The sequence below is a fragment of the Emydura macquarii genome, unplaced genomic scaffold (assembly GCF_026122565.2).
Source record: "Emydura macquarii macquarii isolate MOO-44397 ecotype Brisbane River unplaced genomic scaffold, CSIRO-AGI_Emac_v2 contig_2437, whole genome shotgun sequence".
Classification (NCBI taxonomy): Eukaryota; Metazoa; Chordata; order Testudines; family Chelidae; genus Emydura; species Emydura macquarii.
The window spans coordinates 3,468,001-3,489,020 of NW_027132574.1; the positions used below are offsets into that span (position 1 = coordinate 3,468,001).

At 39.4% G+C, this 21,020-nt stretch overlaps 1 protein-coding gene across 1 annotated transcript in view; it reads left to right on the plus strand.

Moving 5' to 3' along the window:
• Positions 1-21,020, plus strand: part of ADGRB3 (adhesion G protein-coupled receptor B3) — a 567,040-nt gene that overhangs the window by 301,589 nt on the left and 244,431 nt on the right. Inside the window, exons 10-11 of the mRNA XM_067562529.1 lie at positions 1,610-1,678; positions 4,063-4,171. Coding sequence (XP_067418630.1) covers positions 1,610-1,678; positions 4,063-4,171 — 178 coding nt within the window. The remainder of the gene's footprint in view (positions 1-1,609; positions 1,679-4,062; positions 4,172-21,020) is intronic.

The following is a 21,020-nucleotide window of genomic DNA, read 5'->3' on the forward strand; positions in this document are numbered from 1 at the left end:
AAAGCAGATCACAGCTTATTAATTTAACAGGAGTAAATGCATCCTTCTCTTTAAACACAGCACTGAGTTGGTTTATAGTAAAAATAAAACAAATATATTAAGAATAGGATATAGGTTAAGTGATGCCAAGTAAAAGGAATAAAGTTAGAATGGATTACAGCAAATCAAAGTGAAAACACACATCCAAAAGTCTAAAACTTAATCTAGCAAGATACAGGTTTTGTTCAAGATGGTTTCTCTCACCAATCTTCCTTCTTTCTGGAGTCAGCACCTTCCACAGAAGTACAAGGTGTTAGCTTCCTTTATCCTCCTATGTGAAAGATCTTTGCCTAAGCATGTTTCTCACCTATATTCAGTTCCCAGATACTTCAAATCTCCCCTTCCCTTGGTTGAAGGACCCAACCTTCTCAGCTTGCAAGATTTCTTGTGTCTGCCTAGTGATGGATGCCCAAGATGGCTTCTGTCCTTGCTTATATCTTCCAAAGTTTAATTACCTTGTTTCAATAGGCAGAATTACCTCATGCAGCTTTTCCCTTCCAGTAGGCTTTCCGTCCTCCTGTTGATTTCTATGTAAATGGGGCTTCCATTGGTTTTGGTCACACCTTGCTTAATCTCACTGGAGACAGGTAGCTAGCTGCCTTCTCTCCTGTCTGCAAAGAAATCTGTTTCTCTCTGTTTGGCTACAGACTTTACAGCATATATAATTAAATATCCATATTTCCTCATATAAGTAAATACATACATTTCACAAATATATGAATCACCAGTGTGTCATTAGCTTCCGAAAAAAGACCTCACTCTATATATACTTTTTTATACAGTGATATTGTAATATGTAAAAATGTACCTTCATTGTCTTTGCCTGAAGACTGGCTGTGATCAAAGAACCAAATACACATTCCTTTGTCTAGGGCAGACCTGTTCACCAACTTCCCCTGATGCGTGTAGTTTAAATGTACTTTTGTCATAATACCAGTGTATATCCATAACTCTTAATACACACCATGCACATATATCAATCAAGAATATTAATGGTTAGTGAGTTATTAGTTTGAAAATGAAACCCCAGAAAGTATATTTTGTACAAAGATTATTAGGTGTGTAAGGTGTGAATACACAGGTGCTTAGAGTCACACATCCCCCTTGCAAAGCTGCAAGAGGGTTAGCCACTGGTTGACACAGTGGCAGCAGGTCAAAGCCTTCTTTCCTGGACAGGGCTACTGTTACCATATTGTCTTTCCCCTTTACACAGAGAAAACCTGTTTGTCACCTTTGTCTGTGTACAGCCTCCAGGACATAATATCAGAGAGCATCCAGAATTTCACCAAGTTGTTACAAACATTCATAGTGACATTAACAACCAGTGTGTTGTTAGATTTCAAATTATATATTACGTCACCTTTTAAATAAATATCCTAGCAGTATTCTCTGAGATGTAGTGAGTATGTCAAGCCTGACAAGAGTTGCTGACAAAGACTAGTGAGCCACAAATGGACCTCTGTCATAACAATACAAAATCATTCTTAATCATAACTTAAAGATACAAGCATTTGTTATATTCATGAATTTCATTTTACTTTGATTTTTTTTATATATTTGAATTTTGCAGAACTTCTTTCAAATAGTTAGTAACCTCCTTGATGAAGAGAACAAAGAGAAATGGGAAGATGCACAGCAGGTACGATTTGCCTATATTGCTATTTACTTTATAAAAATTACCAATGCAGAGGTTTCACATTTGGCCCTAAATGTGCTCAGCAGTACTCCCAAATCCTGTCCTATTTATTTATATATTTATTTTTGAGGCAGTGCTGAGTCCTTGTTTGGAGTTGTTGTAGTTTTTTTAATCTTTTCATCAAATAGTTATTAGACTGGTCCACATTATAGAACTAAAAGGTGCTAAGTTACAGTTAAAAAATTAAATAATATTTTAAGAGGCAGAAACAAAAGCATCTGAAACTGATAAATCTTGTACAAAACCATTTAAAAGTTCTTATACTAAGCTCATCATATCAAATAATCATGAAAAATACATGCATATTTCATTATATGAGATGAATATTTCACTTAGTATAAACAGCATTAACTAGCTGAAAGTGCTAGAGAGAGAATTCTCCTTCCAGCACTAAGCAATCTGATTCTGTGATCTTTCTAAAGACAACAGAGTTAAGATTTGCAAATCAAGGGAATTTTCACTATTTTCCTCTGCCATGAGCACCACCAACTGCATTTGTACGCCACTTTGGATCCCTGAGATTGTGCTCTGCATTCTTATTTCTGGTGGAAAGAAAGCCTAATTCACTATCAATAAATTGCTGACTTTCTATCCGAATACAGCTGCAGCAGCTCAACATCCTTTTTCTAGATCAACTGCCAGCATTAGAAACCATTAATTATGGACTATATAGAATACAAATATATAGCGCCCACTTTAATACATGCCTTTTATTAAGAGCTGATGTAAAGAGTCTACAAGAATAAGTTTTTATTGGATATGCAAAACTGAAAAATTATGCTACATATTCTTCATTGCCATCTACTGTCACTTTATGTAGCAACTAAATACTTTACATATATACAGATATACAGCCCCCATGTAATGTCTATGGCTCAACTGTTTTTCCTGCAATTATTTATTGTGAAATTCTAACTTGACTGAATACTGGCAACAGAACCTTTTGATTGAAATGCAAACTTAGTACTCAATCCAAGAGCCTGTATTGCTTGTTTGGGTTGTGATTAATATTGATATTAAAACATGTTTGTTACTGTGGAAGAAGAGATTAGAAAAATAAATTTTAAATCTGCATCAGTCAGGACAGAATTTGCAACTTAGCAGGATCTTGAGCACCATAATTAATTAGTATAAAAGAAAGTAGATTGTTGTTGCCCTCATATTTAATATATGGTCTTACATAGACTACAGAACCCAGCATGCAATTGACCACCTTGGGCTGAGAGGCTCTAGAGCTAGATACATCAAACAACAGGAAGGAGTATTGGATGTTGGGATTTGAAGTCTCCAAAAGCAACACATGCATATTAAAAAAAAAGAGTGGCTGTATTCCGAGATGCTGAACTGTATATGATAAATATACTTTACATTCTGTATTTTGACCATCACTCATATATGAGGAGAAAAAAATGTATTGTATGAAGAAGGATATCCATTTTTAAAAAAACATAAAGGATCATTTTACAGGAAATTATCCCGTGTCCATGACACAGACAGTAATCCCTTAAATGAATTAATAATGTATATGTTGTATATGGTATTGTTTTATCCACTAAATTTGTTAATAAATGTACTGGTTTCTAGTCTCTGATATTATTGTATAATGAATACATATTTTTGTCTTAATGCCCTCTCAGGACTTTGAAAATGAAATATGTTTTCTTGGAAATGGACAAGCCCTTTCCCATTTGGCAATCATATACGGGTGTGATTCTGCTGTTGCAGAGATCAATATGACTGTCTTTAGTTTACTACTTTATCTCTGCACCAGCACTATTAATAGTGTTAAAAATGAATACACATAGATTCAGGAATGTATTTTATTAGTTAAATACTGTTTCAAAGCAGCAAAGAGTTATCATACTGCAAAGACCAAGTGTCAGATTAAGCCTTCATATACACACACAACTCTTATCGGCATTATTGAAGGTTGCCTGCACAGATTTTTGAAGGCAAAATTTGGTTCTAATTTTGTTTCTGGAATATGATTCTAAAATACAGTAACCATTAATGAGGGCTGTGGAGAGCAAATAATTTTAATACTTTTGTGTTAGATGCATTAATTTATGGGCAAACATCTCACAGTTCCTGGGCAAAGCTGATTTTGAATGATATTGTGAGAGGTCTTGTCTGTTCACCTGCAGATAAATGACACACTGAAGACTAAAAAATATTGTTTTGCAGTAACTTAAGATGTTAGACATTAAAATACGAATGGTAGAAAATAGCTTTTGACTGTCACTTCATTTTATTGTAGTTGGCTAGTATTTTATGTGAGTGCACAGAGTTCCTGAAGATTATTTGTGTGTCTGACCTTCATTTATTAGGTCTATCCAGGATCAGTGGAGCTAATGCAGGTGATTGAAGATTTTATACACATTGTTGGAATGGGGATGATGGACTTTCAAAATTCATACTTAATGACTGGAAATGTAGGTAAGAAATAGGAATTTCTTCTATCAATTTTATTTGAAATTCAAAAATTGCAAGTATGTACTTTATAGATGGTGTCTCTACGATTGGGATCCTCTTCTAAACTTGTGTTTTGGTGTTTGGGCATCCACTGTCTAGTTTATTATTCTGTTTAAAAGTGAATGCTTGAAAAGTGAATCTTCTATTTTTTCATATCTGACAACCTGAACATAAAGCATAAGATCTTTAATAAAATTCTAAAAGTAGTTCATGTTATGCTATGTATATGCTAGAAGTCTGGCATATATTCAATGATTCAAATAGCAATTCAAAAATTATAATTAATAATTTTAACATATATAATGAATTGCTTAATTCACTGGGTAAATGTTGATTTTGTTGACAATATTTCTACTATATTTTTATTGTCCCATAGACCTTATTGTGCATATTGTAGTAGGATAGTAATCAGCCTCTACAAAGAAATACCATTAATTAAACATCAGTTATCATTATAAAACAAAATCAGTTAAAAGACTGATTACTTAGGTTTTCAGTTTTTCTGTGTGTGTTTGTATGTGTTCAAAATTTTGTCTTGATTTTCTTTTAAAAAGGCCTTATTAGAGCAGCTATACAGCATTCATAATGCCAGTGAAGAACAAGACAGTATAAACAAATAATATACAGAACATATGAAAGATGTCATCAATCTGGACTCAACCTATGAGGGGCTGTAATTATCTCTGAAGTTTCAGTACATCCAGGTCATGAAGTACTAATGCATTTGAAATAACCCAGATTGTAAAGCAATTTTGAGTCTTTCATCTTGTTGCCATAATTTGCAATGGCTACTTCTAATGACTGTCTGGAGTGGCTCATGAACATTGGTGCCAACTTCAGGGCAGACTGTTATAAACCAGGGCACAAACCCTAACCTGGTTGTGTGTTCTATAATTAGATTTCACCAACCAAGTATCAAGGGTGAACTTCTCAAGCACTTTAATAGCCTTAACATAGAGTTACAGACAGTCTCCATTAGGAACGCCGTTCTATCTTGCCACCCAGGCAAGCCTGCTTTTGTGATAGATGGTCCCTTACACCAAAAGTCACAACAATATTCATATATATATATATATATATATGCCCATAACATAACACATCATATATATATAACAATATATCAAATAAATTTGTTAGTCTTTAAGGTGCCACAGGACTCTCGCTGTTTTGCTAAAAACAGACTAACACGGCTACCCCTCTGGAACTCATCAACAATATTCAAGTTACTCCCAGTCCCAAAAGACCAGTGACTTAGCCCAGGTCAAGTGCACCGTAGAGCTCACAGCAAAGACAACGTTTGAAGCCAATCCTATAATAATCTAACTAAAGGTTTATTAACTAAGGAAAAAAAATGAGAGTTATTTACAAGGTTAAAACAGGTAAACATATGCACACAAATGAGTTACAGTCTTAGGTACCAAAAGTAACAGAAGCTGCTGTAATAAGAAAGCTCTAGATGTCCTTTAGGGCAAGTCCAAGTTAAGCAGTTTGGGGATCCCTTGCTTAAACTTAGAAATATTGCCCTTTCCCAATTCCAAGCAGCATAGTAATATAGTTCCTTCTGGTCAGGGATTTTTATTCGTTTTCTCCAGAGTTCAAACTGTGATGGGACAAGGTTTTGTGTATGTCCCTTCTTCATGGGTGTGAGGGGAGCAATCAACAGAGACTTTTGTCCTCTGATGTTCCACAACGATTCGCCTGGTGTCTATAAGCCTTCTTTTGTTGGGCAGGAGATGACACTTCTTGTGGTAAACTAGTATTCCACACTTGGCAATGCTTCTCTCCTGACTGGGGTGGTTTCCAGTTTCATAGGAAACACTTTTATTGTTACAAAGCAAACACTTAAATATTAACTTATAACATGAGATGGAGATATTATAAGTGAGATTAATGTATGCAGCAACTCACAAGCATTTCATAAAGTCCAAACATTAAACACATTCTTATAAACTTAACATCTATGTTAACTAGGGGTGTGTGGATGGAGGGGATTTTATTTCTGAATTGAAGCAGGTTCTCTCTGGGTAAAATAAAACCCCCTCTGACCGCACACCCCTACTTATCACCTACCACACTACACTGGAACCCATCCAGGGTATCATCAAACAAATACAACCCATACTCAGTAGGGACCCCATCCTGAAATAAATATTTCCTGCACCCACTCTTCTCACCTTCAAGCAGCCCCTCAACCTCTCCAAGCTCATCATCAGAAGCAATCTCCCCACAGACCATGACACACCAACTCAAAGCGGCACCAGACCCTGCCAGAACAGCAGATGCAAAACCTGCAGACATATCTCCATTGCTACAATGATCAATATCCCACACAACACATCTTTCAAGATCCAGGGGTTCTACACATACTTATCACAACATGTGGTGTACTTTGTCCACCAATACAGCTACATGGGTGAAATAATCACTATGCCCTCTAATGAATTCACACAGGAAAAAGATAAAAGACAAAAACATCACATCACCTGTGGGTGAAGACTTTTCACAAAGTGATCACTCTATATCTGTGTAGGAAGGCGCAGTGGCCTTCCTCTGAGCCTGGGCCCGCGGAGGGGCCGCAGGCGCCCAATCAGACCCTAGACTTGCCGGCAGCCCAGTCTGCCCAGCAACCAGACTACTGGCCCCCGATAGGTCCTGCCGGGCGGCCAACCCGACAGCAGGGGGGCGGAGCCTTAGAGAGGACTGCAGCCATAAAAAGTAGGCCCTGCAGCTCAGAAGGGAGAAGGCTGCCGGTGGAGACAGACGTGCTGCCTTGCCGGCTGCGGCAAGGGGCTGAACCACACCAGCCTACGGCTGCAGGTAAACCCCCCCCCCGGCCTTGCGGCAGCGGCGACCCGCCTCTAAGGCCTGGGTTGGGCCTCCGGGCCCTCTGGACTGGCCGAGGTCTCCAGGCCCGAGGCGCCGGGTCCAGCCACAGGCCCGCAGCGGCTGGGACGAGCCCCCAGGACCAGAGAGCTGGGAGTTCTACCCCGAAGCTGGTCCGGACCTGGAGGAGCTGCCAGACGCCCAACCCCTGGAGGCAGGATCCGACCTGGATGAGCTACCGGAGGCTGAACCGTACCCCCAACCCAGCGATCTGGAGGAGCTGCCCCTTGCCGAGGAGCTCCCCGGTCTACCCCCCGTGGATGCCGAAGGACTGACTGGCCTACCCCGGGCGGTATACCCCGACGACCCCGAGGAGCTGGCGGACACAGGTATTGGGGAACTCAGGGAGGAAGGAGCCCAGGGACAGCCAGAGGCGTGGCTGTACTAGGGGTGAAGCCCAGTCGGCGTGTTGCGGCAGGAGCCCCGCCGACTGAGTGGCAACACCCGTGCCACTGCTAGGGCCCTGGGCTGGGACGCAGTGGAGTTGGGTGGGCCTGCGTCCCCCTCCCCTCCCCCCCTGATCCTTGCCAACCCTCAGAAGGGAATAGCCTCTGCCGCCCGCTAAACTCGAGCCACTGCCCCTTTGCTCGCCCGCCCTGCCTGAGGGCCGGGGCGAAAGACTCCTTGCTCGCCCGCCCTGCCTGAGGGCCGGGGCGAAAGACTCCTTTGCTCGCCCGCCCTGCCTGAGGGCCGGGGCGAAAGACTCCTTTGCTCGCCCGCCCTGCCTGAGGGCCGGGGCGAAAGACTCCTTTGCTCGCCCGCCCTGCCTGAGGGCCGGGGCGAAAGACTCCTTTGCTCGCCCGCCCTGCCTGAGGGCCGGGGCGAAAGACTCCTTTGCTCGCCCGCCCTGCCTGAGGGCCGGGGCGAAAGACTCCTTTGCTCGCCCGCCCTGCCTGAGGGCCGGGGCGAAAGACTCCTTTGCTCGCCCGCCCTGCCTGAGGGCCGGGGCGAAAGACTCCTTTGCTCGCCCGCCCTGCCTGAGGGCCGGGGCGAAAGACTCCTTTGCTCGCCGCGCCCTGCCTGAGGGCCGGGGCGAAAGACTCCTTTGCTCGCCCGCCCTGCCTGAGGGCCGGGGCGAAAGACTCCTTTGCTCGCCCGCCCTGCCTGAGGGCCGGGGCGAAAGACTCCTTTGCTCGCCCGCCCTGCCTGAGGGCCGGGGCGAAAGACTCCTTTGCTCGCCCGCCCTGCCTGAGGGCCGGGGCGAAAGACTCAAAGAACAACATTCCCCTGTTGTGTAGGAAGGCGCAGTGGCCTTCCTCTGAGCCTGGGCCCGCGGAGGGGCCGCCAGGACTGGACCGGGCAGGAGCCTGTCCTACAATCTGACATATCAGTCCTGATCCTCAAAGGAAAGTTACACAACAATTTCAAAAGATGAGCCTGGGAGCTTAAATTCATAACTTTGCTAGACACTAAAAATAGTGGACTGAATAGAGACACTGAATATATGGCTTATTACAACAATCCATAATCCATTAATAACCCACCCGCTGCTTCCCTTCCACTTCCTTTCCTCCCTGTAACTGGAGGGGAGTTAATGGTCCACTTCACCTTGAATGGTTCCTTGAAATATGTGTTAACTACTTATGCTAAATAATCCCCTTCCTCTTGTAATTAGCTGTGACTCTCTGAGGACATGTCTATACTACAAAATTATGACCCAATTTATGTCAGCAAACAGCCACCACAGTTATTAAATTACTTGTGTGTGTGCACACTTGGCTCCTTATGTCGGCAGTGTGTGTCCTCAGTAGGAGTGCTTGTATCAATTGTATTGTCAGCGTGGGACATTGTGGGATGGCTCCTGAAAGGCAGCAACAGTCAAGGTGAACAAAGCAGTGTCTACACTGACACTGCATCGACCTAATTACATTTACCATGACTCTACGCTACTTGGGGAGGAGCTGAATTTAAGTGAAGACACTTCCACAGGAAGGTCAACACAAGGCAGCTTGCATCGACCTAACCATAGTGTAGTACCATTGAGTAAGTTTGCCAGACCTGAAGAAGGGTTCTGTGTAAGCTTGAAAGTTTCTCTCTGTTACCAACAAAAGTTAGTCCAATGAAATACATTACCTCACTCCTTTGTCTCATCAGAATGTCAGTCCCTTTTTAAGTGAGGCAGTAGAACTCATCAGAAGACACTATGATTTAAGAATTACTTGATTTAGAAAACACCATTCAAAATGTTCAAAACATTTCTAATGAAGAACCAAATTTATAATCAGAATAATTATACTGGTATGCAGTTACAAATATTTGACTTATTGTTCCAATATTCTTGATTTCTGACAAATATAAATCACTACCTTGATGAACAGCACTATTCAATAATATTTGTTGAACAATTTAGCAAGACAATGACATATTTCTTCAAATAATTTACCCAGCTTGAGAGTTGGGTGGAGTGAACCCTAGAATTGTAAAACAATTGATGTAAGGCACAGTCTTGTATTGAGGGAGTTCTAGGGAAAGCATCAGGAGACACTCTGCCTCAGAATGTTTAAAATGTTAACTGATCTGTTAAAATGTTAACTTGTTGCTGTTAATGAGTGTGGTGGTGGTGTTTAATATTTGCATAGTGGTAGCACCTAGAATTTCCAATCAGGAGTTATTGCTATTACTTATAACTTGTATTACCGTAGCACCTAGAAGCCCTAGTCATAGACCAGGTGTCAGTGCCCCCATGTGCTACGCCATGTACTTATATATATATAGCAAAAAAAAAAAGAATATTCTCTGCCCCAAAGAGCATTTTTAAACCATTTTTATGGGGGGGAGGGGGGAAAGATTTGTTGATTAACATAAAAAAACCCATGCCTTTTGGCATGTTTTACTGCAACCCAATCCGTTTGTGCTCAGACAAGTGACTAAAAATGGCATGAAGGGATCCTGTGTATATAGCTTCTACATCATCACCATATCAAATGGGAAACAACAACTTCCCCCAACAGAATCAGAACTACACTGCACTGCACTGTACACTACACTAGCTACTCGTGTAACTGCAAAAACTTAGCAGTGTTCCTTTGATCATCCTCCTCCTTCTTATATCTAATGTTTTTTAAACCCTTAGGACTAGAGTCTTACTTGGACTATGAGCTGATGAAAGCAAGTAAAAGGAATTCAGAAAAATAAGAGAAATTTATACACCTATGCTGGCTAGCTGGACCTTGGGTCCTGGCATGTTGGAGCAAATGGGCTACCCACCTGCATACTCCCTTGTTGGAGCCAGTTGTCAAGGAGGGATGGGAAATAGGCAGTCTTAGCTCCACTACCTCTCTTGACTGGCCAGAGTACTTGAGTTGGTGTGGCATAAGGAGGAAGAAATTAACTGCGTGTATAATCTGTCTGTAAATTACTATCCCCTGCAGAAAGAAGGAAGGGGGAACTTTGGTTCACAATGCCTTCCAGGGGTATTTCAGTTTTGGTTAATCTTACATACTACCACTTGCTCAGGGCTGTTCATAAACTCAGGTTAATTGAGACCTCTAGCTTCTGCTGCAATACAAATAAACAATAATAAAAAAAATGCTGTCAGCTTCTACTGCCAGTTCTTCAAACTCATCCTGGGATCAAATTGTATGTCTGGAACTGCAAATTCCAGCTTGCGGAGACATACACATGCTAGCTCTAATCACGCTAGTGTGCAGGAGAAGGGACTGCCTGCCCCCAATGCCTAGCATCTCGGACAAGTAAGTGCTTGGGGCAGCTAGCCCCTCCCACCTCTCGGACTGCCACAGCTACCTTCTATTTTTAGCATGCTAGCTTGATCAGGTATGTCTCCTCAAGCTGGAATTTACACCTCCAGGTCAATGTAAGATATTACCTAAGAATCAAGCTGAATATTTCCTTTTTGCACCAGTAACAAAGGTTAACTGCACCAAATTCTGCCCTTGATTAAGCTGTACAATTCCACTATCCTCAAATTATACTCTCAGTGCAACACAGTTGCCTTCATTGGAGTTACATAAATGTGATTGATTGACTATATAATTGGATGCAATTCTGTTGCTGTTACATGAGAAGGAATACATCAAGCTGCATAAACTCTGTAGAGCTAACTAATGTAAAAAGTAGTAAAAGTTATTTTTTGTCATTAAAGTAAGCAAATATGTCAAATACAGGAAGCAGGTCAGTGCAGAAAGAAGGGGCCACTTTTTACACACAATTAACAGAGCAGAACTGTACTATAGTTATTGTCGTGCTCTGTTTGTTTTGGATAAACTGAATTTAATAATTTTCAATCCCCTCAGACATTTCAGGCATCCATGTAGAATCTGTTTTCCCATAAACATGAGGAACAAGATTTAGGACTTACAATGAGCTGCTTCTTTTTCTAATATGCTGTGGAATAGAAAGATTCCAGTTCTGTAGCAAATTTCACAGCCTCACAAGTGTCCTTGGTTTCCATTCACTGATTTTAATTTGCATGTCCTCATCCAGTTAAACAGAAGTAAACTAATCCATAGATCATTTATCCTGGGCAACTACACTTGTATTCACGTTTGACAGATATGTCAATCTCCTCAGATCTTCTGCAGAGGCAGTGTCATTGTCCTTACTAATCCTTAGGTGATCTCTGTCTAACTCAGATTCATTACTGATTCTGAACCACACATCAAAGGGTAGTTATAAAAAAAAGCTATCTCTTTTCTAGGACTGAATTCTGCAGAAGTGGTCCATTCAGGCTGCAGGTAGCCTCACTCCTCTATTCTTCTCTCAAATGAAGGAGGAGGTGCTGGAACAAGCTGAAAAATTAAATAGCAACAAGTCACTAGAACCAATAGTTTTCTATCAAGAGTTCTGAAGGAACTTAAAATGTGGCTGACCTGCCAACAAGAAATCTTCAATCTCATTAAAATCGACTGCTGGACTAGAGGATTGGGTGCAGCAAATGTTGTACCTGTCTTTAAAAAGTGATCAGCTGGATGTGGGAATTGTGGAACAGTGAGATTTACTTCAGAACCAAATAAATAGTTTCAAACAATAATGAAGGATAGATATTCATATGGAAGGGACCAATCAGAATTTTTCTGTGAAGGAATATTGGGTTCCTGTTCTCAACTAGATTTGTTTCAGTGTATCAGCAAAAGGATGGTTAAAAGAAAATTAGCTGACAAAATTTACTTGTTTGCAGTATGATAGTACCCATGTTGGTCCCAGGATATTAGAGAGGCAAAGTGGGTGAGGTCATATCTTGTATTGGACCAGCTTCTGTTGGTGAAAGACAGAAGTACTCTGTGTAGCATGGAAGCTTGTCTCTTTCACAGCAGAAGTTGATCCAATAAAAGATATGACCTCACTGACTTTGTATCTCTAAAATTTTCTTCAACTTTCAGTAACATTTTGGCAAAGTCCCTCACAGGATGCTATTAAGGAAACCAAGTAGTTCTGGTGTGAAAGGTATTGTCATGGATAGAAGTTGGCTAAGACACAGAAAATAAACAGAGTGAATGGGACAGCAAATAATGTGGAAAATATTATGATAACCTATAAATCAACAATGGGCCATCAACTGGAATGCTGTGTTTGAATTTAAAAAACAACAACATTGTAGCACAATAGAAGGGATTCTGAGTTGGGTAATAACCATTCTTAGAGTGATGGGATGAATCCTCACTGAAATTATCAGAAACATTTAGTGTTGAATGGAGAATAATAAAAAGGCATATGATAGATGTATGAAAAATAATGAATGGTAAGAGAAGGTAAACCATCCTTATTTAACCTTACTCCTAACACAAAAACATTCAGGAGACATTCAGCTAAACTGTAAAACAACAAATTTAAAACTGAGTGACCAATGGAGTCCCCTGCAGTAGGAAATCATTGAGGCTAGGTGCTTAGCAGGAATAAAAGGAAAAACAAGTTTGGTCATTTATATGGGGAATGGGAACAATCACAGTTATATTAGATAAGATAAAACCCATTAGAAAGGAAACTGGTCTTCATGCTTTTGGGCATAAGCCAAACGTTAACTGATAGGTTTGATCTACACTACCAAATTATGTCAGCCTAACTACGTTGCTCAGGGATGCGGATTTTCTACACCCCTGAACAATGCAGTTGTACCAACATAACTCCCAGTGTAGACAGCACTATGTTGACAGAAGGGATTCTCCTGTTGATATAGTTACCACCTCTTGAGAAGGTGGAGTACCTACACCAACAGGAGAAAATTCTCCCACTGGCATAGGTAGCGTCTTCACTAAGTGCTACACTACAGTGCTGTAAGTGTAGACAAGCCCATAGTGTCCTGCCTCTTCATCTGAAGCATCTGATACTGGCCACTAACAGAGAGAGAGACGGGGCTAAAAACAACCACTAGTTTAATCCGATATGGCAGTTCCCACACTCCTAATCATTCATTTGGGATTTCATATTTAGCGGGGCCAAATAAGCTTTTCAAATATTTTCCTGCCTATTTAAGGAGGCAAAGTCTGATCTTGGCCCTCTGACAATCTATAGGGAGCCATAGGATAGGGAAGTCTTTTAAAATGATTGCCAGACCCATAGCCTCTTTCTTTCTCATCTGAGATGTTAACATCAGATATTTTGACCCATATACTTCTCATGTCCCTTAAATCCTCTGTGCATCTCCTCTCTGTTAATAACTTTGTGGTTGGTCCAAGTTCCCTCGTTGTATTCCCTTTTTTTTGAAACATTAATGTTCATATTCAGCAAATAGATGCTTACCTCTTTTATGTGTTTTTCCACACCAGTTTGGGCATCTTGTAACAGTGATTCTGTATCTTATCGTAAAGCTCATATCTGATCTTACACTATGTTTTTTATTTCCAACTGATGATTTGCCTTGAGATCATTTTTCATCAACTGCTGGTTCCCCTCCTGTGCTGCTAAAACTGATTTGATCTTTCATTGATAAAATTCCATGCTAGTATTTTTCTTTTTAACTGATTCCCATTACCCACTGACCACCTTCTGTTGCCTCCGTGTTTGGCTTTAATTTCTTCCAGCATTGTAGCTATATCTTACATCTTTGTTCAAGCCAAATCAGTGCAAGGAGTTTTTTCATCATTGAAATCTAATACATATTCTTGACACAGATATTACCATTATCAGAAGCAAACACAACTAAGAAAAACATGTTTTACTAATAAACAAAGCACATTTGAGCTGGAATCATTATGGCACAATAAATATGAAACCCCCTCATGCCACTTTCAGAGTCACTTTTTTAGAGTAGGACCATGGTTATCATTTATTTGGGAAGATCTGCATAATTCACAGGGAAATTACTTCAATCTATAGTAGAACCTCAGAGTTAGGAGAGTTGTTCATAACTCTGAAACGTTTGTAACTGAACAAAACTTTATGGTTGTTCTTTCAAAAGTTTGCAACTGAACATTGACAATACAGCTTTGAAACTTTACTATGCAGAAGAAAAATGCTGCTTTTAACTGTATTAAGTTAAATGAAACAAACATGGAAACAGTTTTGTCACCTTGTCAAATCTTTTTTTAACTTTCCCTTTATTTTTTAGTAGTTTATGCAGAACACAGTTCTGTACTGTATTTGCCATTTTTTTCTTTTTTCTTATTTTTTGATATCTGCTGCTTCCTGATTATGTACTTCCAGTTCCAAATGAGTTATGTGGTTGACCAGTCAGTTACTAACTCTGGTGTTCGTAACTCTGAGGTTCTACTGTACAAGGGAGTGGGAATCAAGAGAAAGATATTGTGAGTTTTTAAAATGAGGTTTATGAGGCATTCACAATGTGATATGGTGCTGACCAAGGTATGCTGCAAGAATCTACAAAGACTGGTGGGTGAATGGATAAGTGGCTGTTATTTCAGCTTCTGAGAAGTCAAGAAAAGTTTAGACTTCTTTATTTGGATAAATCCTTGATGGGAGAGAAAAGAATAGAGAATCAGGATAATCCTTCCTTATCTATATTTATTTACAATATATGCACATAGCTCTTATTAACTCTTTAAACTTTCTCTTTAGCAAAAACTGCAAAATCAGCAGAAAAACTACACAATATACTATGGGTTTTGGATCTCCAGCAAGTGCACAGATCTTGGGTGAAATCCTGGGAGTTTTGCTGTTCACTTCAGTGGAGTCAGGATTTCACTCAAGGTTTAAGTTTCAGCCAAGTATTTCTCATGTATACACTGTTGCCTCATGCTGAGAAAAGTCTCACTTCTCACTCGTGCTCTGCAGGAAGAATGTGTGGAAGCAAAGGTGGCTCTAACCCTCTTTCTTTTTCTGATCCTGTGGCTAGCTGGGGTCCAAACTGGCCCGTGGCACAATTTGGTATAGCATAAGGGTTATTCTAACTTATGCAAGCTTGTGATGGTATGCAACACCATTACTCTGGTGAAGATCATTACAATGTGATCCAGTCTGGCCCCTTCTGGCCTCCAGAAGTCCCTTGTCTTTCCCACCATACACTCTCTACATCCTGAAGGTCAGAAGGATTTGGCTTAGAACAGGTTTCACTAGCTTTACATCAGCTGAGGATTCCTATATGCCATTAGAATCCTAAACAGACCATTTAGGACAATTTTAGGTCTCTTTGCATCATCCGAAAAGGCACTTTTCCCTCCAACTGGTTCTATATTTCTCTCTTCTCAGCCTCCCATTCCTCTCCATGCTCATATCCATGAAGATTCCTGTCAGGAACCTGCTGGAAGGTCTGGGAACCTCTTGGTCTTCTGGAATGCCTCTGCTGAACTATTCAGTTTCCTATAAATCAGCTGGGAAAACCACAAATTCATCCCCAGCTAGAATGTTATTTTACTTGACGTTACCTTCTAGAATACCTAATAAAAAACAGTCAGAATGAGTGACTCCACCCCTGGGGAGGCCCTGAGGTTAGCTGGCCATGTTGGTGCTAAACAGCCACAGCTGAAGAGTTGAGGCACCTCAGGATCCACTTATTCTTCCTTGGCCATGAAGCTCAGCTGATCCTTGGGACTTTACACCATGGATGCCCCTTGAGATAAGATTTGTTTCTAAATAACCAGGTTATTAATGCTATATATCTGCTTATATGGCTCCTGACGATTATAGTATCTGATCACCTAGAACTAGTGAAAAACAAGGAGATGTAGTTCTACAGAGTTTCCAATAGAGAGAGAGTGAGTTATGACCAATAGTCTCACTACTAATTCCAGTCCTTTCTGGCAACTTGTCTTCATTCTATGGAGTGTTTGTTTATCCTAATGGTATCTGACCAGCTTATCTGTTATACTGATGTCAGATTTAGTGCTGTATTTCTTAATGTCAGCATTTCAGGGTTGTTCCGTCACATGTCATAAATAATGTGTGGATCTAAAAAGCACTAAAGCACTAAAAAGCCAAGCTGCTTTTAGAAATAATTATTGTATTTTTGGTCTGTTTTTGACATGTGGAAAAATAAACTTATAAAACAACTAATTTTTTCCTCAATATATAAATTAATGGCCTGAAACTTTCAGTCTGAAAAACAACTGGGTTTTTGTTTTTTTAGTTTTATTAGCACATGTAGTCTCACCTTTAGCTTGGTAATGAAATTATTGACATATCCCTAAACTGAGCAGTGCCAAAATAAAATAACAAGAGCACTTTAATGAACTTTTGAGGTTAACAGGAATTCAACAGGTATAATTTCAACATTCTCTCTCAACAGAGAGAAAATTTGATCTGTCAAAAAATAGGAGTGAAATTGCTGCAGAATTACTGGAAACAGCAGCAAGTCTCTAATCATATCAAGTATTCGTCTCTTACTGAGGGTGATGGCGGTTGCTCTTATACCCACCAAATAAATGGTCATTTAAGAAAGGAATCAACACTGGATAAACACCCATCATAATTTTTACAAGATCAGGTGGATCAATTTTGTGGTAAAAATAGTCACCTGGTGCTTCATTAAACAGCTCATAGTTCTGAATATGTGCAAAGATCAATAGGTGAACTGCTTTCTTTGGCAAAAAAGGAGAGAGATCAGATGGCAGCTATTTAAGCAGCTGCATCTGAAAGACTGTATTTAACAAGTATACTCACAATAACATGTTAGAGACTTAGCAATGAAAGCTAAGAAGTTAATATGTGCAAAGTAATAACTATAAGCAATATAAATTGTACTGTTTTCATTTTTGAAGTTTTGAACATCAATGAAACAGTCTAAGAAGTCATTTTAAATATTAGTAAGATCTGCTCATTGATCCATCATTAGTGAGGACAGTGTAGTTTACCAACATCAAATGGACAATACAAAAAAAACCCAACATTTTTATTTTGCAGGATAGAAAGAGACTGTTCAGAGGGTGGGTTGCGATTTAGATAGCTACTGCATTAAAGCGACTCGTTTATTGCTACCCTTTCCTGTCAGTCGACCAGATGGTTTCAGCTTCTTTGTTCATTGACACCTTCTTTTCTCTTTGCAGTTTTGCATTGAGATCTACCATGACCACATCTAATCTAGTCCAAAGGGCTAGATTAGGCAAGATACTTCCTTTGAATCTGATCTCACAGCTGTGCCATGGACCAATGAACAAAATGTGCATTGATCCCCATCAGAGGGAGTTTTGGTTTAAGTTGTTGAATTTAGTGTGTGCGTTGATTTTGGTGGCCTGTGATGTGGAGGAGATCAAACTAGATGATCTGGTGATCCCTTCTGGCTTTAAACTCTGTGAGTCTATATGATTTCAGCAGACTTTGCTCATTATGAGCAGATTTCCTATCTCCTTTTCATTTAGTATTTCAGACAGGTCACCAAAATAATTAATCCAGCCTTTATAAAACAGAGAGCAGGAGGCTCAAAGACTTGCTTGATCTCCTAAGTCAAAATGTATATTGTGTCCTGTCACGGGCTAGCCTGCCCAAGCTAATCTGAGTCCTGCTAGCACAGGTAACAATAGCAGTGACAGAGCAGTGCTGGCTTCAGAGTGAGCTAGCTAGCCAAGTACATATCCGGTTCCATGCTGTCCTTGTAGAACCCAAGCTGAAGACCTTTGTTTTTCCCCCGAGTCAGCCAGAGCATCCAGCCTGACCTATGCAGGAGAATTGCCCCCATAACGGCTGCTCCACTCTTTGGGTGATTAGACCCATTCAGTTTCAATGTAATCATCACATTCCCTGATGTTCCGTAGGTTCCAAAGTTCCAATCCAACAACAATGCTATGTCCACTACAGAAAAATCTCAATCTATACCATCCGTGGCAGTTATCTAAGGAAAACCTACGGTTCTGTATTTCCAGTGTGAGTTTTACAGGAATCAGAAGTTAAGGTTATTAGCTTTTATGTAAGCACTGAGGTGGGCTGGAGGTTTGTTATTTTTGGCATGGCAAACTGTAATTGTTTCCTGTGTTAAGTATTTCTGCATTCAGATATTCATTATTCCATAATCATTAGCATCATCACGCTCATCTTACTCATCAAGGCCCTTCTGAAAGGAAAAAATAAGGTGGAAATCTTGCATGGTTTTGAAGTGAGAATATTTATTGCCCAGCCAAGCATAAAAATACAAGCCCTCTTCTGAGGCTAGAATATTTGTATTTTCCTAAAAAGCTTGCATCTTTCTTTACCAATAACAAGTAAAATATATCTACTTATTAAGCAATGGGTAATTACCATTTTAATATATATTCAACCATTTTACTTTGGTCAAATTTGGCCATTTATCCAATAGATTTAGATCCTTTTTGATTTTCTTTCTGGTGTCAAATATGCATATAAAAAGTGACTCATTTACCTGAGATCTCAGCTACTAGCAGTGTCTAGAGGGTGGGATTTTTTCCAGTCACTTTTCTAAAACTGTATGATCTGTGATCTTGAAGAAATAAAACTGTCAGAGTAGTGGAGAGAATTACTCATCATCTAAATTTACAGTGGCTGAAGAGAAAGAATGTCTAAAACTAGGGAAACTGCTATCAGAGTCTTAAACAAACAGCCACCACAATTCCAGAGTTATAGCTAATTTAGTTCTGCCACTATATCCTATGTAATGGACACAACTCAGCAGTTAGCCTTTCTTGAGCTGTTTATTATTTTGGCTAAGAGCAGAATCTAAATAAGCTAACCTATTTTAAGATATCTTCCATGTGAAACTTGGATGATCTAATAGTTGTTTTCTTTCTCTAACTTCTATAAAGAAATTTTCAGTGAAATAAGGGATTTTAAAGGAATTAGAGATGGTAAAAATGAAGGCATCTGGCCTTCAGTCTAACCAAAAAGAATAACTGACCTTATGATCGAAAGCCATATCTGCAGTATATTAGTGTAAATAATCATTTATAGCACCTGGATATATCTGTTTTAATTTCTTTATATCATTCCTTAAGTTTCTACTTCAGTAAAGTCGGCTGTATCATTGTTTATACACCATTTATTCCTGAGAAATTACAAGTCAATGTGTTCTAAAAAAATCGTCTGTTTTGTGACAGGCCAGATTTTAACAGGTGTCCTTAATTGATGCCTTGAGAAATGGAAGGTCTGGGTTTATTTATTCATTTGTCCCAGACTGCTACACCTTCAGGTTAAGATCAACAGCTTCACAGAATAGCATCGGACACAGAGGGATAGGAATTAAGGGACAGTGCTTGTGGCCTCAAATTAATGGGGTAATGAAGAAATCCAAGAGGAGATGATGACAATGACGATGTTATCATATTGCAGTATTGCCTAGTAAGCCCCACTCCATTCTGTAAGGTATTGCACAAAGACAATAGAAAGACAGTCCCTTCCCCAAAAAGCTTACAATTTAATAACATGATGGACTACATAAATCTCACACATAAATCTCCCATTCTGAGTCTCTGTGTTCTTCTAATGTACCAACACTATGGTATCTAGGTATATCTATGATACTAGAGCTGGTGGTCTAGGCACCTATTAGGCTGAGAAATAAGAGATGTTGCATCATTTATTCAATAAAATTCTCCTTATTTTTGAACAAATAGTATTGGAAAGGTTATTCTCTAAGTATCCTTAAAGACGGAAAATTTAATAGAATTAAAATAAAACTCTACAAAGAATAAGTCAATTAAATAGAAAAAAAATGAAGGGCCAGATTCTCAAATGGTGTCAATTACCAGGGTTCCACTCAAGACAATGGAGTAATATCAATTGACACTAGCTAAGAATCTGACCCAAAATCAGCACTAAGCACCACTTACTCAGTGGCTAGAGGCATTGCAATTAATACTGTATGTCAAGTTTAGTTCCTTAAATATAAAGCTATTATCTAAGAAATTAGACAAAACTGTGAATCAGACCAGCCGTTTAGTCATACATTACTAATACAAAGAAGATTCATCTGAACATTTTGATATTAAATTTGCAGTAGGGACTGTTTAATGAATGAGAAATATGGTAGTGAAGTTATTTCCATAGGTAGCAGCAAACAATACATATTTTAAACATATCAGACCAGATCTTCAAGTGATGTAATTCAATGTAGCTCCACTGTAATCTGTGTTGCTATGTGTGATTTACATCCAGTTGAGGATGTGGCTTACCATCTGTTACATTTGTTACTTTTACATCATAATCTGCTTTAAATAAATAAATAAAATCCATCTAGTATAAACAATAAAATGACCCAGTGCTGTTGAAAGAAAATGTTTAGCACATTATCTCCTCTGTGAGGACTGCCGATTTTAATCCCAAATGACTGAATATTTCTTGTTTCCCTTTTTCAAATTACAAAATCTAAACATAACCATTGTGTTAACAAACTGACTGAACAGCTTTCATTTTAGTTAATTCTTTGGAGATTTTTAATTGTTCTGTATTATCGAATAGAGGAGAGAAGTCTTTTATGGTTAATAAATGATAAATCATTGCTTTAGTAATGAAATTATAAGAAATAGTTGAGATTAAACTTCAAAGACCCATAAACATTTTGGTTCTCAAATTAAATTAGAGAAGGAGACAGAGACTTCTTTTTTAAATGTGGATATTTGAATTCTGAGTTTATTTT